The sequence below is a fragment of the Bubalus bubalis genome, chromosome 1 (genome assembly GCF_019923935.1).
Source record: "Bubalus bubalis isolate 160015118507 breed Murrah chromosome 1, NDDB_SH_1, whole genome shotgun sequence".
NCBI classification, from domain to species: domain Eukaryota; kingdom Metazoa; phylum Chordata; class Mammalia; order Artiodactyla; family Bovidae; genus Bubalus; species Bubalus bubalis.
Window position 1 is genome coordinate 174628826 of NC_059157.1, and position 13333 is coordinate 174642158.

The 13333-nt window shown below is 38.5% G+C and overlaps 1 protein-coding gene across 1 annotated transcript in view; it reads left to right on the forward strand.

The window, feature by feature from the left end:
* Positions 1–13333, forward strand: part of COPB2 (COPI coat complex subunit beta 2) — a 33191-nt gene that overhangs the window by 17541 nt on the left and 2317 nt on the right. Inside the window, exons 10-17 of the mRNA XM_006069968.4 lie at positions 848–958; positions 2960–3048; positions 3141–3247; positions 4504–4647; positions 5512–5642; positions 5900–6107; positions 10589–10699; positions 11689–11903. Coding sequence (XP_006070030.2) covers positions 848–958; positions 2960–3048; positions 3141–3247; positions 4504–4647; positions 5512–5642; positions 5900–6107; positions 10589–10699; positions 11689–11903 — 1116 coding nt within the window. The remainder of the gene's footprint in view (positions 1–847; positions 959–2959; positions 3049–3140; positions 3248–4503; positions 4648–5511; positions 5643–5899; positions 6108–10588; positions 10700–11688; positions 11904–13333) is intronic.

A 13333-nucleotide genomic window follows, 5' to 3' on the forward strand; every position in this document is an offset into this window, starting at 1 on the left:
CTCATACAATGAGTTTAAACGTGTAAGCTTTAAAAATTATTTTACAGTAGATCTGAGCATTTTATAATGCTGTCCTGAGTATTAAAAAAGACCAAGTATATAAACCAAGTATGCTGCCTTGTTCAGTAAATGGTCTCCATAATTACTTGCAATAAAGTTTTCTTATGAAGAGTAAGAACACATTACATATTTTCCCCTTAATATCATAAAACAATTTTTGCTTAAGTTTTACATTTCACCTTTGGCAGTCTAATAACAGCCAATATGTCTGTTGAGAAAGTTTTGACTATGCAACATTCTTTTTTTCTTATCAAATGTTAAAAATACCCTGTTTATTATAAATATCATAAATTTAACAGTCACTGAAAAGTGGGGTAAGATATTTTCATTTATTTGAATGATCAGCTTTAAAATGATGGTAGCCTTGCAAGAAGGTCATGCCTTCTTATTGTGTAGATGTAATGAGCAAAATGCCAGGTATCTGAGTACTCAACAAATGCTAGTTGATTTATTGGAGTCCTCTCCTATACATCTCCAGCCTTTCTTATCTTCGTGACCCTTTGTTTGTAAGAGAGGCCATTGCAATAATATTTTCAGCAGTAACCCCATCTTCATAATCTGCTTTTGATTTGTTGGGTGTAATATTTATGTCTAGCTCTGTATTCCAAGAAATATATAACTTAAATTATATAACTTATAAGTTATTAGGTTCATTTGTAACAGTCAACTGAAATAACATTTGTTACTAGAAATATTTCACCATATTAGAAACAAGATAAATCATTGTTTCTTCTGCATGTCATTGGTCCTCTGTACTTCTCCCCACCCTGGCTTTTCTAACTTGTAGGTTTGTTGTGGTGTGTGGTGACGGCGAGTACATCATCTACACGGCAATGGCACTGAGGAACAAGAGCTTTGGGTCTGCCCAGGAGTTCGCGTGGGCCCACGACTCTTCAGAGTAAGTTTTGTCTGTGTCATATCAGCTGCCCCTGATAACCAGTGGGCATTCTGTATGCAGCTGTATTGAAGAGGTCTGCAAGGCTCAGTAGGCTGTGCTCCATGTTGAAGACCAGTTCTCACCAGACCTGTGTTGGAGGATTAATCAAGGGCAAATGTGCAGCATGAGCTGCGTTTAACATTTTATACTCGGTTTTGAGCTGGCTCACTCAATCTGACCCAATAATAAACTGGGGACCCAACACCTATTTTTCCTTGGTGGAGCCCATGGCAGGGCTGAAGGCAGAGTAGTCCCTCAGATAAAAACCTTGGCAGGTCCCACCTCCCCCAACCAGAACCTGCATCCTGAGCTGCTGCTGCTGCCCTCATCTGAACCACTTGGAGAGATACTAGATTCTAATGTAATCATGATAAAAAACTTAATGAATCTGTGATAAAACATCACAAAAATGAGTTTTCATGATGTTACTTATCTCCCATTCTTAAATTCTGTCTGAATTCAAATGTTCATAAAATTGTCTCATTAAAAACAGAAAAAAATCTACCTCTCAATATTATACTAGATATTTACTGACTGGTTCCTTTTTGATTCCTGTTTGGTGCATGTAATAAACATGGGGATTTTGTTTTTTTCCAGCCTACACACTGAATTACATCTTCATAGTTTTCTTGGTTTTGTTTTTCCATATTTTGTGTTGCCTCTTCTGCCAGCAGTGGGCAACTTAGGCCTCAGCATTGCTCAGTAAGATGCATGCTTTTTAGTTTTTAACAAAAAGGTCCCTGAGAGGTAAGATCTTTTCATCAATTTCCTAAATAAACTCATTTATGCACAGTTCCATATGCTAAAAAGTACTTTGTTACCGTGAGCACAGTTACAGTTCGTGAATTGCCATACCTCTCTCAGCACACGTCTCCCTCTGTTTTGATAGTTCCCTCTTTTCAAGTTTATCCAGCCCAGACCCTCCCTGTTCAGCATCTTTCCTGTTGGAGCAAAGTACTTATTCCATCCCTTTCTCATATACTCTTGAATATCCAGCCATAGCCCCCTTTCAAGAGAGAGGCCCAAGTATACACAATTTATTAAGTTGTTGCTAAGCATGACTGACCTAGTAAGCCACTTATAAAAGTTTTTGTTTTTTTTAAGTTACTTTTTATTGAGGAATAATTTATACAAAATAAAAGGCACTGCTTTAAGTGTATCTTCCAGCGAATTTGGGCACATGGATGTAACCTGTAACCACCAGCACGGTCAACATTTCTGTCACCTCAAAAACAATCCCCTTGTTTCTCTTATAGGCAGCACCCCACCCTTGTTCCCCACTAGATTAGATTTGTCTTCTTCAGGATTTCGTCAGTGGAGTTGTGCGGTATACACTTGTCATCTGGCTTGTTTTGCTCAGCATAATGTATTTGAGCTGCATCCATGTTGTTATGTGGGCTTCCCGGATTGCTCAGTGATAACGAATCTGCCTGTAATGCAGGTTATGTGCGGGTTTGATCTCTTATCTGGGAATATCCCCTGGAGAAGGAAATGGCTACCCACTCCAGTATTTTTGCCTGTGGAATCCCATGGACAGAGGAGCCTGGCGGGCTACAGTCTGGGGTTGCAAAGAGTCAAACACGACTGAGCGACTAAACAGCAACTTGTTGTTGCATGGATCAATAACTGGTTCCCTTTTTGGCAGAGTAGTATTCCATTGTATGCATAGACCACAGTTGGTTTACTCATTCACCTGTTGAAGGACATTTGGATCTTGTAAAATGGTTTGTAAGCCCTAGTAATTTGTGTAATAGACATTGTGAAGTCTGTTCATTATTTGTCCAACTGTAAGCAGTTCACTGATCTCTTAGGAAAAAAATATATTAGTGAATCTTCAGATATTAATTTTATATTTTTGTGTAATTCACTACTTAAATACATTTGAAGATACTTGTAATATTTGGTGGAATTACAGTTTAGTATATATGTAATACGCTATGATTGCTTTCCTTTTCCCCCTAGATATGCAATAAGAGAGAGCAACAGTGTTGTAAAGATATTTAAGAACTTTAAGGAAAAAAAATCATTTAAACCAGACTTTGGAGCTGAAAGTAAGTGCTGTTTATATATGATACAATTTTAGAAACTTCGTAATGGCTCAAAAACATCTAAAGATCTGAAAATATTTTGTTGTTCTTTGTAGGTATCTACGGAGGTTTCTTACTGGGAGTCAGGTCTGTAAATGGTTTAGCTTTCTACGACTGGGAAAATACGGAACTCATACGCAGAATTGAAATTCAACCCAAACACGTGAGCTTCCGTCTTTGCTGTTTTTGGAATGTACCTCTTTGTGACAAACTCTGGGTCCCTGAGGCCAAGAAATACCCTGGTACCTTGCTGTCCCTGTCCCATTGTGCTAGACATGGGGCCATTTACCTCAGGATTGCTTTTAAAAGGAGGATTGGGGTATTTGAATAAGGTAGTAGATGTTGGGCTTTTTGAAAAGTATAAAGAGTTGTACAAATGCCAAGTGCTAGTCGTATTTTAAATGGCTTTAATGCTTTGAAGAGGAAAAGTCAATGAGTTCTTCACGTGGCAAGACCTGCAAGTCTCCCACTCAGTTCAGAAAGCCTTTGCCTACGTTACCTGATAACAGCTGTTTAAACTTTAGGTGGCCGTTCACCAGTGAGGGTTTTCTACCTTTAGATCTGCATGCTTCTTTGAGAGCTTTCATTGTCAGGAATTTATCTCTGGAGACAGATATCTCCCAGGATCCTGGTTCTGATTTCTAGTGTCTGCATTGTCTCAGCAAGGGGGGCGTCATCCTCAAGGCGGCAGACATCGGTTCCTGAAACCAATTGATGAGAAAAAGTACTCTATTTTATCTATAAAGCATAGATGTTCATATGTTCATACATGTTATGTGTTTGTATACTGTGTGTATGTTTATGTATTACATCATGTATAGATGGATAGTGGGTGTCCCGGGCGGCTCAGTTGGTAAAGACTCTGCCTGCAACGTAGGATCCCTGAGTTGAAAAGATCCCCTGGAGAAGGGAACGGCTACCCACTCCAGTATTCTTGCCTGGAGAATTCCAGGGACAGAGGAGCCTGGTAGGCTACTGTCCATGGGGCCGCAAAGAGTCGGACACTACTGAGCAACTTTCACTTTGAGATGTGTAGTATCTGTGATATTAAAACTTCATAAAGGAAAGTGGGAAAAAATGCCTAAAAAAGGTTTGGGGTGGGGGTCATAATGGGTGTGGGGGGAGGGAGAGACACTGTTGTAGAGCAGCTGGAAATAGTCTGTACTCCTCTGAATCTCACTTACTGCCAGCACTTACTGCCAGTGCTCCTTCCTGCCTCCCTAGGGCTTTCCATTTCTGTAAATAAAATAGCAGTGCCCTGTCCAGCCTCCCAAATGTGTGTGTGTGTGTATCAGATTAAGTGCTTACTTTTTATCCTAATGTAAGAAGATAAATCTTGTAGGAAACAGCATATGCAGTTTGTCACATTCACATAGACTCCAAAATCATTTATCTGTGTTTTTGTTTGTCATGTCACAGATTTTCTGGTCTGACTCTGGAGAGCTAGTCTGTATTGCAACTGAAGAGTCATTTTTTATCCTTAAATATCTGTCAGAAAAAGTCTTGGCTGCACAGGAAACACATGAAGGAGTTACTGAAGATGGCATTGAAGATGGTTTTGAGGTAATTGCATCAGTGAAACTTTAGCTTTGTTTTTAAATGAATTATGTACTTACAGCTGAACTTCACTCAATGTAACATTTTATTATAAATTAGGTTTGGGAAAACTTAATAAACACTTAAGGAGTTATGGTAAAATGTGGAAATTAAAGTCTTGGCTCAAAGATCAGCGTCTGAAAGTATTTGTTAAAAGAGATTTGTGCTTTGATTATAGGAAATCTTTAGACCAGCTTTGACAGTTTTTCAGTAAGGAAGTTAGAAGTTGTTACGGTCCTAAGACAGTTTAGCTAGAGTTATTTAAAATGGGTTTTCAAGCAGAGGGAGCCTATCCTGGTACTCTCTGATGACTTAGAGGAGTGGAACTTGTGGAGGAGGGGATGGAAGCTCAAGAGGGAGAAGATATATATATTTATTATGGCTGATTCACTTTGTTGTACTGCAAAAACCAATACAATATTGTAAAGCAATTTTCCTCCATTTAAAAAATAAAAGAGTCTATAATTATCTTTAAAAAAATAAATGAACTTCCAAATATAAAGATAAATCATCCATGGTGGAGGTGTCTTAGAAGATTTTGTGAAATACTTATTATGCCAGTCTCATGTATGTTAGGGATTTCAATCAGCACTTTCTTAGATTATAGCTTTAATTCAGTGGTAAGACTTTATAGATGCTCATTCAGGAATCTGTTCTTCAATGAAGAAAGAAGATAGACATTCCAAGAAAGATTTTCTTTCTTGAAATAGGATTCTTTCTTTGCATCTCTTTTTCTATCCATCACCCCTAATTATATTCAGTTTTTTGTTATTGAAAGTTTGTTATTTGTTGTTGAATAAGATAATAACAGGCTTCATTTTCTTTCTGTAGGTTCTTGGTGAGATTCAGGAAATTGTGAAAACAGGGCTGTGGGTAGGCGATTGCTTCATTTACACAAGTTCTGTGAACAGATTAAATTATTATGTCGGAGGAGAAATAGTCACCATTGCCCACTTGGACAGGTAGCTGACTATCGTTTTGCTTTTGTTTTTAACATCCTAAATTTAAAAGTATACTTTAAAAATAAAACCAGTTGCTGGCTTGTAACAATGATAGGCCTGGTTTTTCAGTGTTACGGTTTTAATAGGTGGCAATTTGCTAACTAAAACTGCATCAATCAAATGAAAAGATTTTGAGCAAGAGGCAGAGGGAAGGAGGAAGGGAGAGAGTATGTACTGATCTGGGCTTAATTCTAAATTAGTTTCCATTTCTCTTACAGGACGATGTATCTCCTGGGCTATATTCCTAAAGACAACAGGCTTTATCTGGGGGATAAGGAACTGAACATCGTTAGCTACTCCCTACTGGTTTCAGTGCTGGAGTACCAGACAGCCGTCATGCGGAGGGACTTCAGCATGGCCGATAAGGTCCTCCCGACCATCCCGAAAGAGCAGAGGACCAGAGTTGCACACTTCTTGGAAAAGCAGGTAAGGGGGGTTGTTTGTTTATTTATGTGTGTTTTTAAAGCCAGCAATTTGAAAGAATGTTTGTATGAGTTTGAACTTTATTTCTTAATTGTCACTGTAATTGTTTCCTTATGGCAGTGGACTTTCTCTTATAAATTTAAGTCACTTATTAATATGCTTCCTTCTCCTTTCTCATTGTCCTTCATATCCCCTTTATATGTTGAAGGTGATTTATTAGTCTTCCCTTTCTGTAACTTCTTTTCCATTCTATCAGTATTTTCATTTCTATGCTGTATTTTTCTCTATCCTAGCTAGCTTCTCTCTTTCTGTAAAATACACATAAAATTTATCATTAGTGATGAGCGTTTTCCTTAAAGTAGCATTTTTATAATCAAAGTTTGTTTATTCTTGAAACATAGTTGATTTACAATGTTGTGCCTGTCAGCTGTATATGACTCAGTTATACACATATATACATTCTTTTTTTATAATCTTTTCCATTGTGGCTTATCACAGAATATTGAGTATAGTTCTCTGTGCTATACAGTAGGGTGTTACCTATCCATTCTATACAAAATGGTTTGCACCTGCCAACCCCGAACTCCTAGTCCATCTCTCTCCCTCTCCCCTCCTTGGCAACCACAAATCTGTTCTCTATGTCTAGGAATCTGTTTCTGTTTCTTAAATACGTTCATTTGTGCCATATTTTAAATTCCACATATAAGTGATACTATGTGATATTTGTCTTTGTCTTTCTGACTTACTTCACTTAGTATGATAATCTCTAGATCCATTGGCATTATTTCATTCTATTTATGGCTGTGTAGTATACCATTGTATCTATGTACCACATCTTTATCTAGTCCTCTATCGGTGGACATTTTGGTTGTTTCTGACTCTTGTGAAAAGTGCTGCTTTAAAATCCAAGTTATGTGCACAAAAGCTTTGGAAGGCTTAGGAGAACACAGCCCTCTCCCTTCTCTCATTTACACTCCCTAGTGGTAATCACTTAATTCTTTTAGCTGACTATTGGCATTTATTTCCACATGTCTAACGTGCTCATTATGGAGAAGGCAATGGCACCCCACTCCAGTACTCGCCTGGAAAATCCCATGGACAGAGGAGCCTGGTAGGCTGCAGTCCATGGGGTCGCTAAGAGTCGGACACGACTGAGTGACTTCACTTTGACTTTTCACTCTCATGCATTGGAGAAGGAAATGGCAACCCACTCTGGTGTTCTTGCCTGGAGAATCCCAGGGACAGAGGAGCCTGGTGGGCTGCCGTCTATGGGGTCTCACAGAGTCGGACACGACTGACGTGACTTAGTAGCAACATGCTTATTGAATTGCTGTTTCTCAGTTTTAGGTATTTTTTGGGACCTCCCACTCTGTAGAAAATGAAGAATTTATCTTTCTTTCACTCCCCCTGCTTCAACAACCTACATGCCACTTAAATCGTTACATCATAATTTTGATTAGATCAGTATCCATTGTTTATATTATTATGACTATTTAAACCCTGTTGACAGCTGAGCCATATTATAGCTTCCCCTTTTTTTAAGTTGTTTTCCCTGAGTTAATAACTGATTCTTTCATTAACATTGCTTATTTCTCTATGTGTTTAGGGTTATTCTTCCTACTCTGCTGCTTCTCCAGATTTCCTTGCTATCTCCTTTCAGTGTGTTCAGTCTCCTTCAGGCTCAGCTGACTTTTTCCCTCATCATGAGTATCCCCTCCCCATCATGTTGGGGCCTCCCTTTGGCTTGAGCCATTGTTTCCTATATCCCCTATCTTCTTTCCTGGTTTACTCCCTCATTTTGCTGGAGTATGTCCTTCAGTAGTTTTCTGAGAAAAGGGTTTTTTATTGATAGGAAGTGAATGTTTTTGTGACCTTGAATATCTGAAAGTGCCATTGTTCTACCCTAGAACATATTTGGCCACTTAACTGGATATAGAATTCTAAGTTGGAGATAGTTTTCTCTCAGAATTTTGAAGAAAAAATTCTATTTTGTCTTCTAGTTTCTAGTTATTGTTGAAGTCTAAACCATTTATATTCTTGAGTCTTGGTGCCTGATCTGTTTTTTCTCTTTGGAAGCTTTTTGGATCTTGCTCCTGTTGTTCTGTAATGTTATCATGATGGTGGGCCCTGGCTTAGGAGTCAGTCATCATTCATTCTGTTAGGTAATAGATGAGCTCTCTTAATTGGAAGCTCATTCCTTCATTTTTGAGAGATTTTGTTGAATCATGTTTCTGTTGATTCCTTCCTATGTTTTCCATATTCTCTCTGTGGAACTGTTATTCAGATGTTGGACTTCTTGCACTGGTTTTCTCATTTTGTTATTCTTGGACTTTTAAAATCTTGTTTATGGATCAGAGTTTCTCTTCATACCCTCTGTTAGGGTATAAGTGATAGTTGAAGTTTTCTTTTTCCCTTATTGGTATGCTTTCTTCAGATTACTGTTACTGGTCCTGCTATTATTGGTTTGATTTCTGTCTTTCCTTTTAAAGATTTTCCTCAGGTATCTGATGATCTTTGAGCACTCCTTTAAGAGTGGAGGTCTAAGAAGCAGGTCAAAAGATCTGAGTTCATGGGTGAACTTATTGAGTATGAACTTAAAATATGTGATGTGGCTGGGCCAATTGATTGGGAAACCTCAATGTCAGTTTCTTCATGTAATGAATTTGTTCATTTAGTAAATTTAATGAGCACTAAATATTGTACCAAGCACTGCTCAGGCTGGCATATAACCCTCATTGACATTTTAGTATTTTTAAGTCTAGCCCCTTTGACTGGTTAGTTTACAGAGAAGCTCCCCAATCACCATCATTCTGGGGGTGGCGGGGGGGGCAGTGGGTAGAGTACAGCTTGGTGTCTCAGTATTTAGTATTTCAAACATTTAGTTAAGTATCCATTCTCATAATCTCCTGTTTTCCTTTTGCCACTCAGTATTCCTTCTGGGTGTGTAGGTATCCCTCAGGCTGGAGACCCTCTAGTTTACCTTCTCTAGAAATCAAGCCTCGTCTTCCATGTGTGTTGAGAGGATGTGGGGAGGCGTGAGGACCTGGGGTGTCTAACTGCTTCTTATATAGACCTAGGCAGTTTGATTTCTTTGCTGGCTTTAACACTGCCCTTCACGAGACACAGCTGAGGTGTGAATTGAGTTATTTCTATGCTGTCTTGACTTCTGATTTAGTCTTCTCTGGTGTTTTAACTGAATGTTTATTTCAGTAAGTTTAACTCCTTCACCAGCTTTCAAGCTTCACAAAGTGTTGTTATTAAGACTGATTTCTCCTCTGCCTTTTTATGTGTCCTTGGGAGTTTGTGCTTTAAAGAAGAATCCCTTTAGTGTCATTTCAGTGGGGATTTGGCGGAAAACAAAAGTAAACATATATAGTCCACCTCATTTCATTTGCTTTGCCCTCACCTATATATGACTAGTACTATAGATTATCTATCCTCCACTCTTGGATTGTATATTGTCTACATTAGTGCTAGGGGAGAAAAGGAGTAATGCAGATTATTCAGAATTTCTTGTTACCTTGTACCTCAGGGGTGAGTGGAGGGAGGGGCAGCTTGTATAGTCTGGGAACTTATTTTGAACACAGTGATACAGCCATGCTGACTGAGTCTTTAGTGAGACAAAACTGTCCAATTTCTGCATCCTGACTTAACAGCATTCGCCCTCAGTCTGAGGAAGTCTTCTGCAGCTTGAACTTCTTGTCTCATTATACCAATCCCCTGGAGCTGAAGAACTTGCCCATAGGGCAGACCCCATCAGCACCGTCTTGCGGGAGAAGCCAATGTAGTGATTATAGTGGTTGGCTTAAAAGCTTGTTTCTGATGGCTGACTGGAGCATGGGAAGGAGGTTTTAGACTTCTGCCCTCTGGAATACTTGCTGAAGAGTAAATTGGACATGAGACCAACAGTAAAGGCATAGGTAACACCCAGGCAGTGTCTGGACCTGAAGGCAAAATGTTTGCTAAATGACCTGCGGATGATTGAAAATCGTAAAGTTTTACATTTGATTTTCCTTTCTCTGAGGCCCAGGACTAGATCTCTAAGGCCCAGCTTGGGCAATTACAGACAGCTAGGTGTACACTACTGTGCCTTTTCTTTTTTAAATGGTTCTTATCCAGTCAACTTTCTAGAATCATTTTTGATATTTACTTTTATACTTCTGAATTTTGCTAGTTGTTGTTTTACTTGAGTTTATCAAGCATTGGTCAGCTTCCATGCTTAGAAAACAGGCGTGCAGCTGAATTTTGTCTTTCCTGTATGTTCTTACCAGTTGATTTAACGGCTCCTTAATTTTTCTGTCTTCTTATTGAAGAGTAGTTGTTGTTATTGTTACTTTTGTTTAAGTAACAGGGCTTCCAATGTCAGCAGCGTATTTAGTTTTGAGGGGAAAATGGATTATTTGCCATGTGTGTGCACTGTATATGTAGACTACACACACAGGTTTTGCTGTACATAAACACACACATATATCTTATCTGTTCAGGGCTTCAAGCAGCAAGCTCTTACAGTTTCCACAGACCCTGAGCATCGCTTTGAACTTGCTCTTCAGCTTGGAGAACTAAAAATTGCATACCAGTTAGCAGTGGAAGCAGAGGTATGTACTAATTTATCATTTTTTGTAACTGATGGAAAGGTCAGTAGATATTTGTATGTGTTTAGTGTAAGTTGTGTTATTCAACTTTTCTGAAATGCAAATTAGTAACTAATTTTGGTGAGGTTATTGCCTCTCTTTGGTCTTTTTAAAAATGATTAATTCTATATTCTTATTAATATATTCTTAGCATTCTAATTTAAGCTAAAGGTTTTTGTTTTTTTAATCTTAACATGGGATCTATTTTGGAAGAGAAGAAAAGCTGGAAGATAGTAGATAAAGGAATCTGGAACTCTCAAATAATGCAGACACAGCAGTAATGTGTCAGTATCCCAAACTAGTGAGGAAGATGTTAGTTTTAAAGAAGGGTTATGACATTTTGAGACAATTTAATGACATTTTTATGGATCGTATATTGAGGGCTCCAGTTATGGTTTCAGTCTAGCTTTTACAGGTGAATTCATTTCAGATGTACTAAAGAAATTTTAGCTATGTTAAGATTATCCAAATGAGCAGCATTTTATTTGATTTCTGAGACACTACCAAATGACAGAAATAATATTTATTATTAAATATTTAAGGACATAAAATCTTTTTTTCCATTCTTTTTAAAAAAGGGTTATAAATCATTCCTTAAATTACAATCTAATCACCTGAAAACTTATTAGTTTTAGTTTCACTATATAATTACAAAATAAAAATATAATGGGCTAATTATTCATACAGCATTAAAATTGATTTGTGTTTGAATTAATTTTGTGTATGTGAATAATTTCCATTTTCTAATTACATATTTTGTCATTCCGTTCTTATTTTGATTGACAGAACCAACTTAACAAGCACAGCTCAGTATACATAAAACATGTATTTTATAATTATAGAAAATATAAAATTGTCAGCACAGTAATGCTCAGATTAACAGAATAATGTTGGTATTGGAAATTCAGATGTTGATTTAAAAGATATTTTAATGTGGAAACTCTTTCTTACAGTCAGAACAGAAGTGGAAACAGCTTGCTGAACTTGCCATTAGTAAATGCCAGTTTGGCCTAGCCCAGGAGTGCCTGCATCATGCACAGGACTATGGGGGTCTGCTGCTTTTGGCCACTGCCTCTGGTAATGCTAGTATGGTGAACAAGCTAGCAGAGGGCGCAGAGAGAGATGGCAAGAATAATGTGGCATTCATGAGCTACTTTCTACAGGGCAAGTAAGTATTAACCCATGGTCTAAAGGCAGGCAGAGTAATGAGAAGCACTGTCTGCACTGACTTTTGAGGGTGGTCTTTCAAGAGGAACGTGAAGAGGAAACCCTGGAGAGTGCACTGATGCCTGGCCAGGGGATATTGCTGGTAGGTGCAGGCAGGGGGACAGGGCTGCTTCAGCAAAGGATGCTTTTACCACAGTTTGTCTAAATGTTTGAGCAGAGTTGAGCTTCAGAGAAGAGAAATGTTAAACCCCTTTCTCAATAGCCCTGCCACTTCCTGGCTAAGATATTTTATTTAATGACACCAAGAGGCTGTCATTTGGTACCTGAATGGCAGGTGATTTTGCCCAAATTGAATAATTCTGATCTGTTTACAACAAAAAAATCCAAAAGGGGGATCAGGATGCTAGTTACTAGTTACTAGCTAGTTACTTTTAGATTTGCATTTAAAGCATTAAAATGTCATATATTTTCAAAAGTGTAGCAGTTAGTACATATCAGATCTTTTCATTAGTTGACCATTATGAAATAAAATGCAAAAGTATTCATTAATTTTGCCTTACAGACTTTCTGAACCTCACAGTTCATCATAAAAACTTTGAATATATATGTATAAAATACATATACATTCAGTATATTCAATGTATATGTATAAAATACATATACATTCAGTGTATTCAATGTATTCAATGTATATGTATAAAATACATATACATTCAAAGTTTTTATGATGAACTGTGAGGTTCAGAAAGTCTGTAAGGCAAAATTAATGAATACTTTTGCATTTTATTTCATAATGGTCAACTAATGAAAAGATCTGATGACACCCTACTCCAGTAAGTATTCTTGCCTGGAAAATCCCATGGACGGAGGAGCCTGGTGGGCTGCAGTCCATGGGGTCGCTAAGAGTCGGACAACTGAGCGACTTCACTTTCACTTTTCACTTTCATGCATTGGAGGAGGAAATGGCAACCCACTCCAGTGTTCTTGCCTGGAGAATCCCAGGGATGGCAGAGCCTGGTGGGCTGCCGTCTATGGGGTCGCACAGAGTCGGACATGACTGACACGACTTAGCAGCAATAGCAGCAGCAGCATGCATACATTTATATACCTGTGAGAAAAGGTCTGGGCTTCCCTGGTGGCTCAGTGGTAAACAATCTGCTTGCCAATGCTGGAGACATGGGTTAGATTCCTGGGTTGGGAAGATCCCCTGGAGAAGGAAATGGGAACCCACTCCAGTATTTTCACCTGGTAAATCCCATGGACAGAGGAACCTGGTGGGCTTCAGCCCATGGGGTCGCAAAAGAATCCGACACACCCGAGCAACTTAACAAGAATAGGTCCACTGTTTTTTGGCTGCACTGGGTCTGTCGCTGAGCAGGGGCTTTCTCCAGCTGCAGTGAGTGAGGACCACTATAGTTGTGGTGTGCTAGC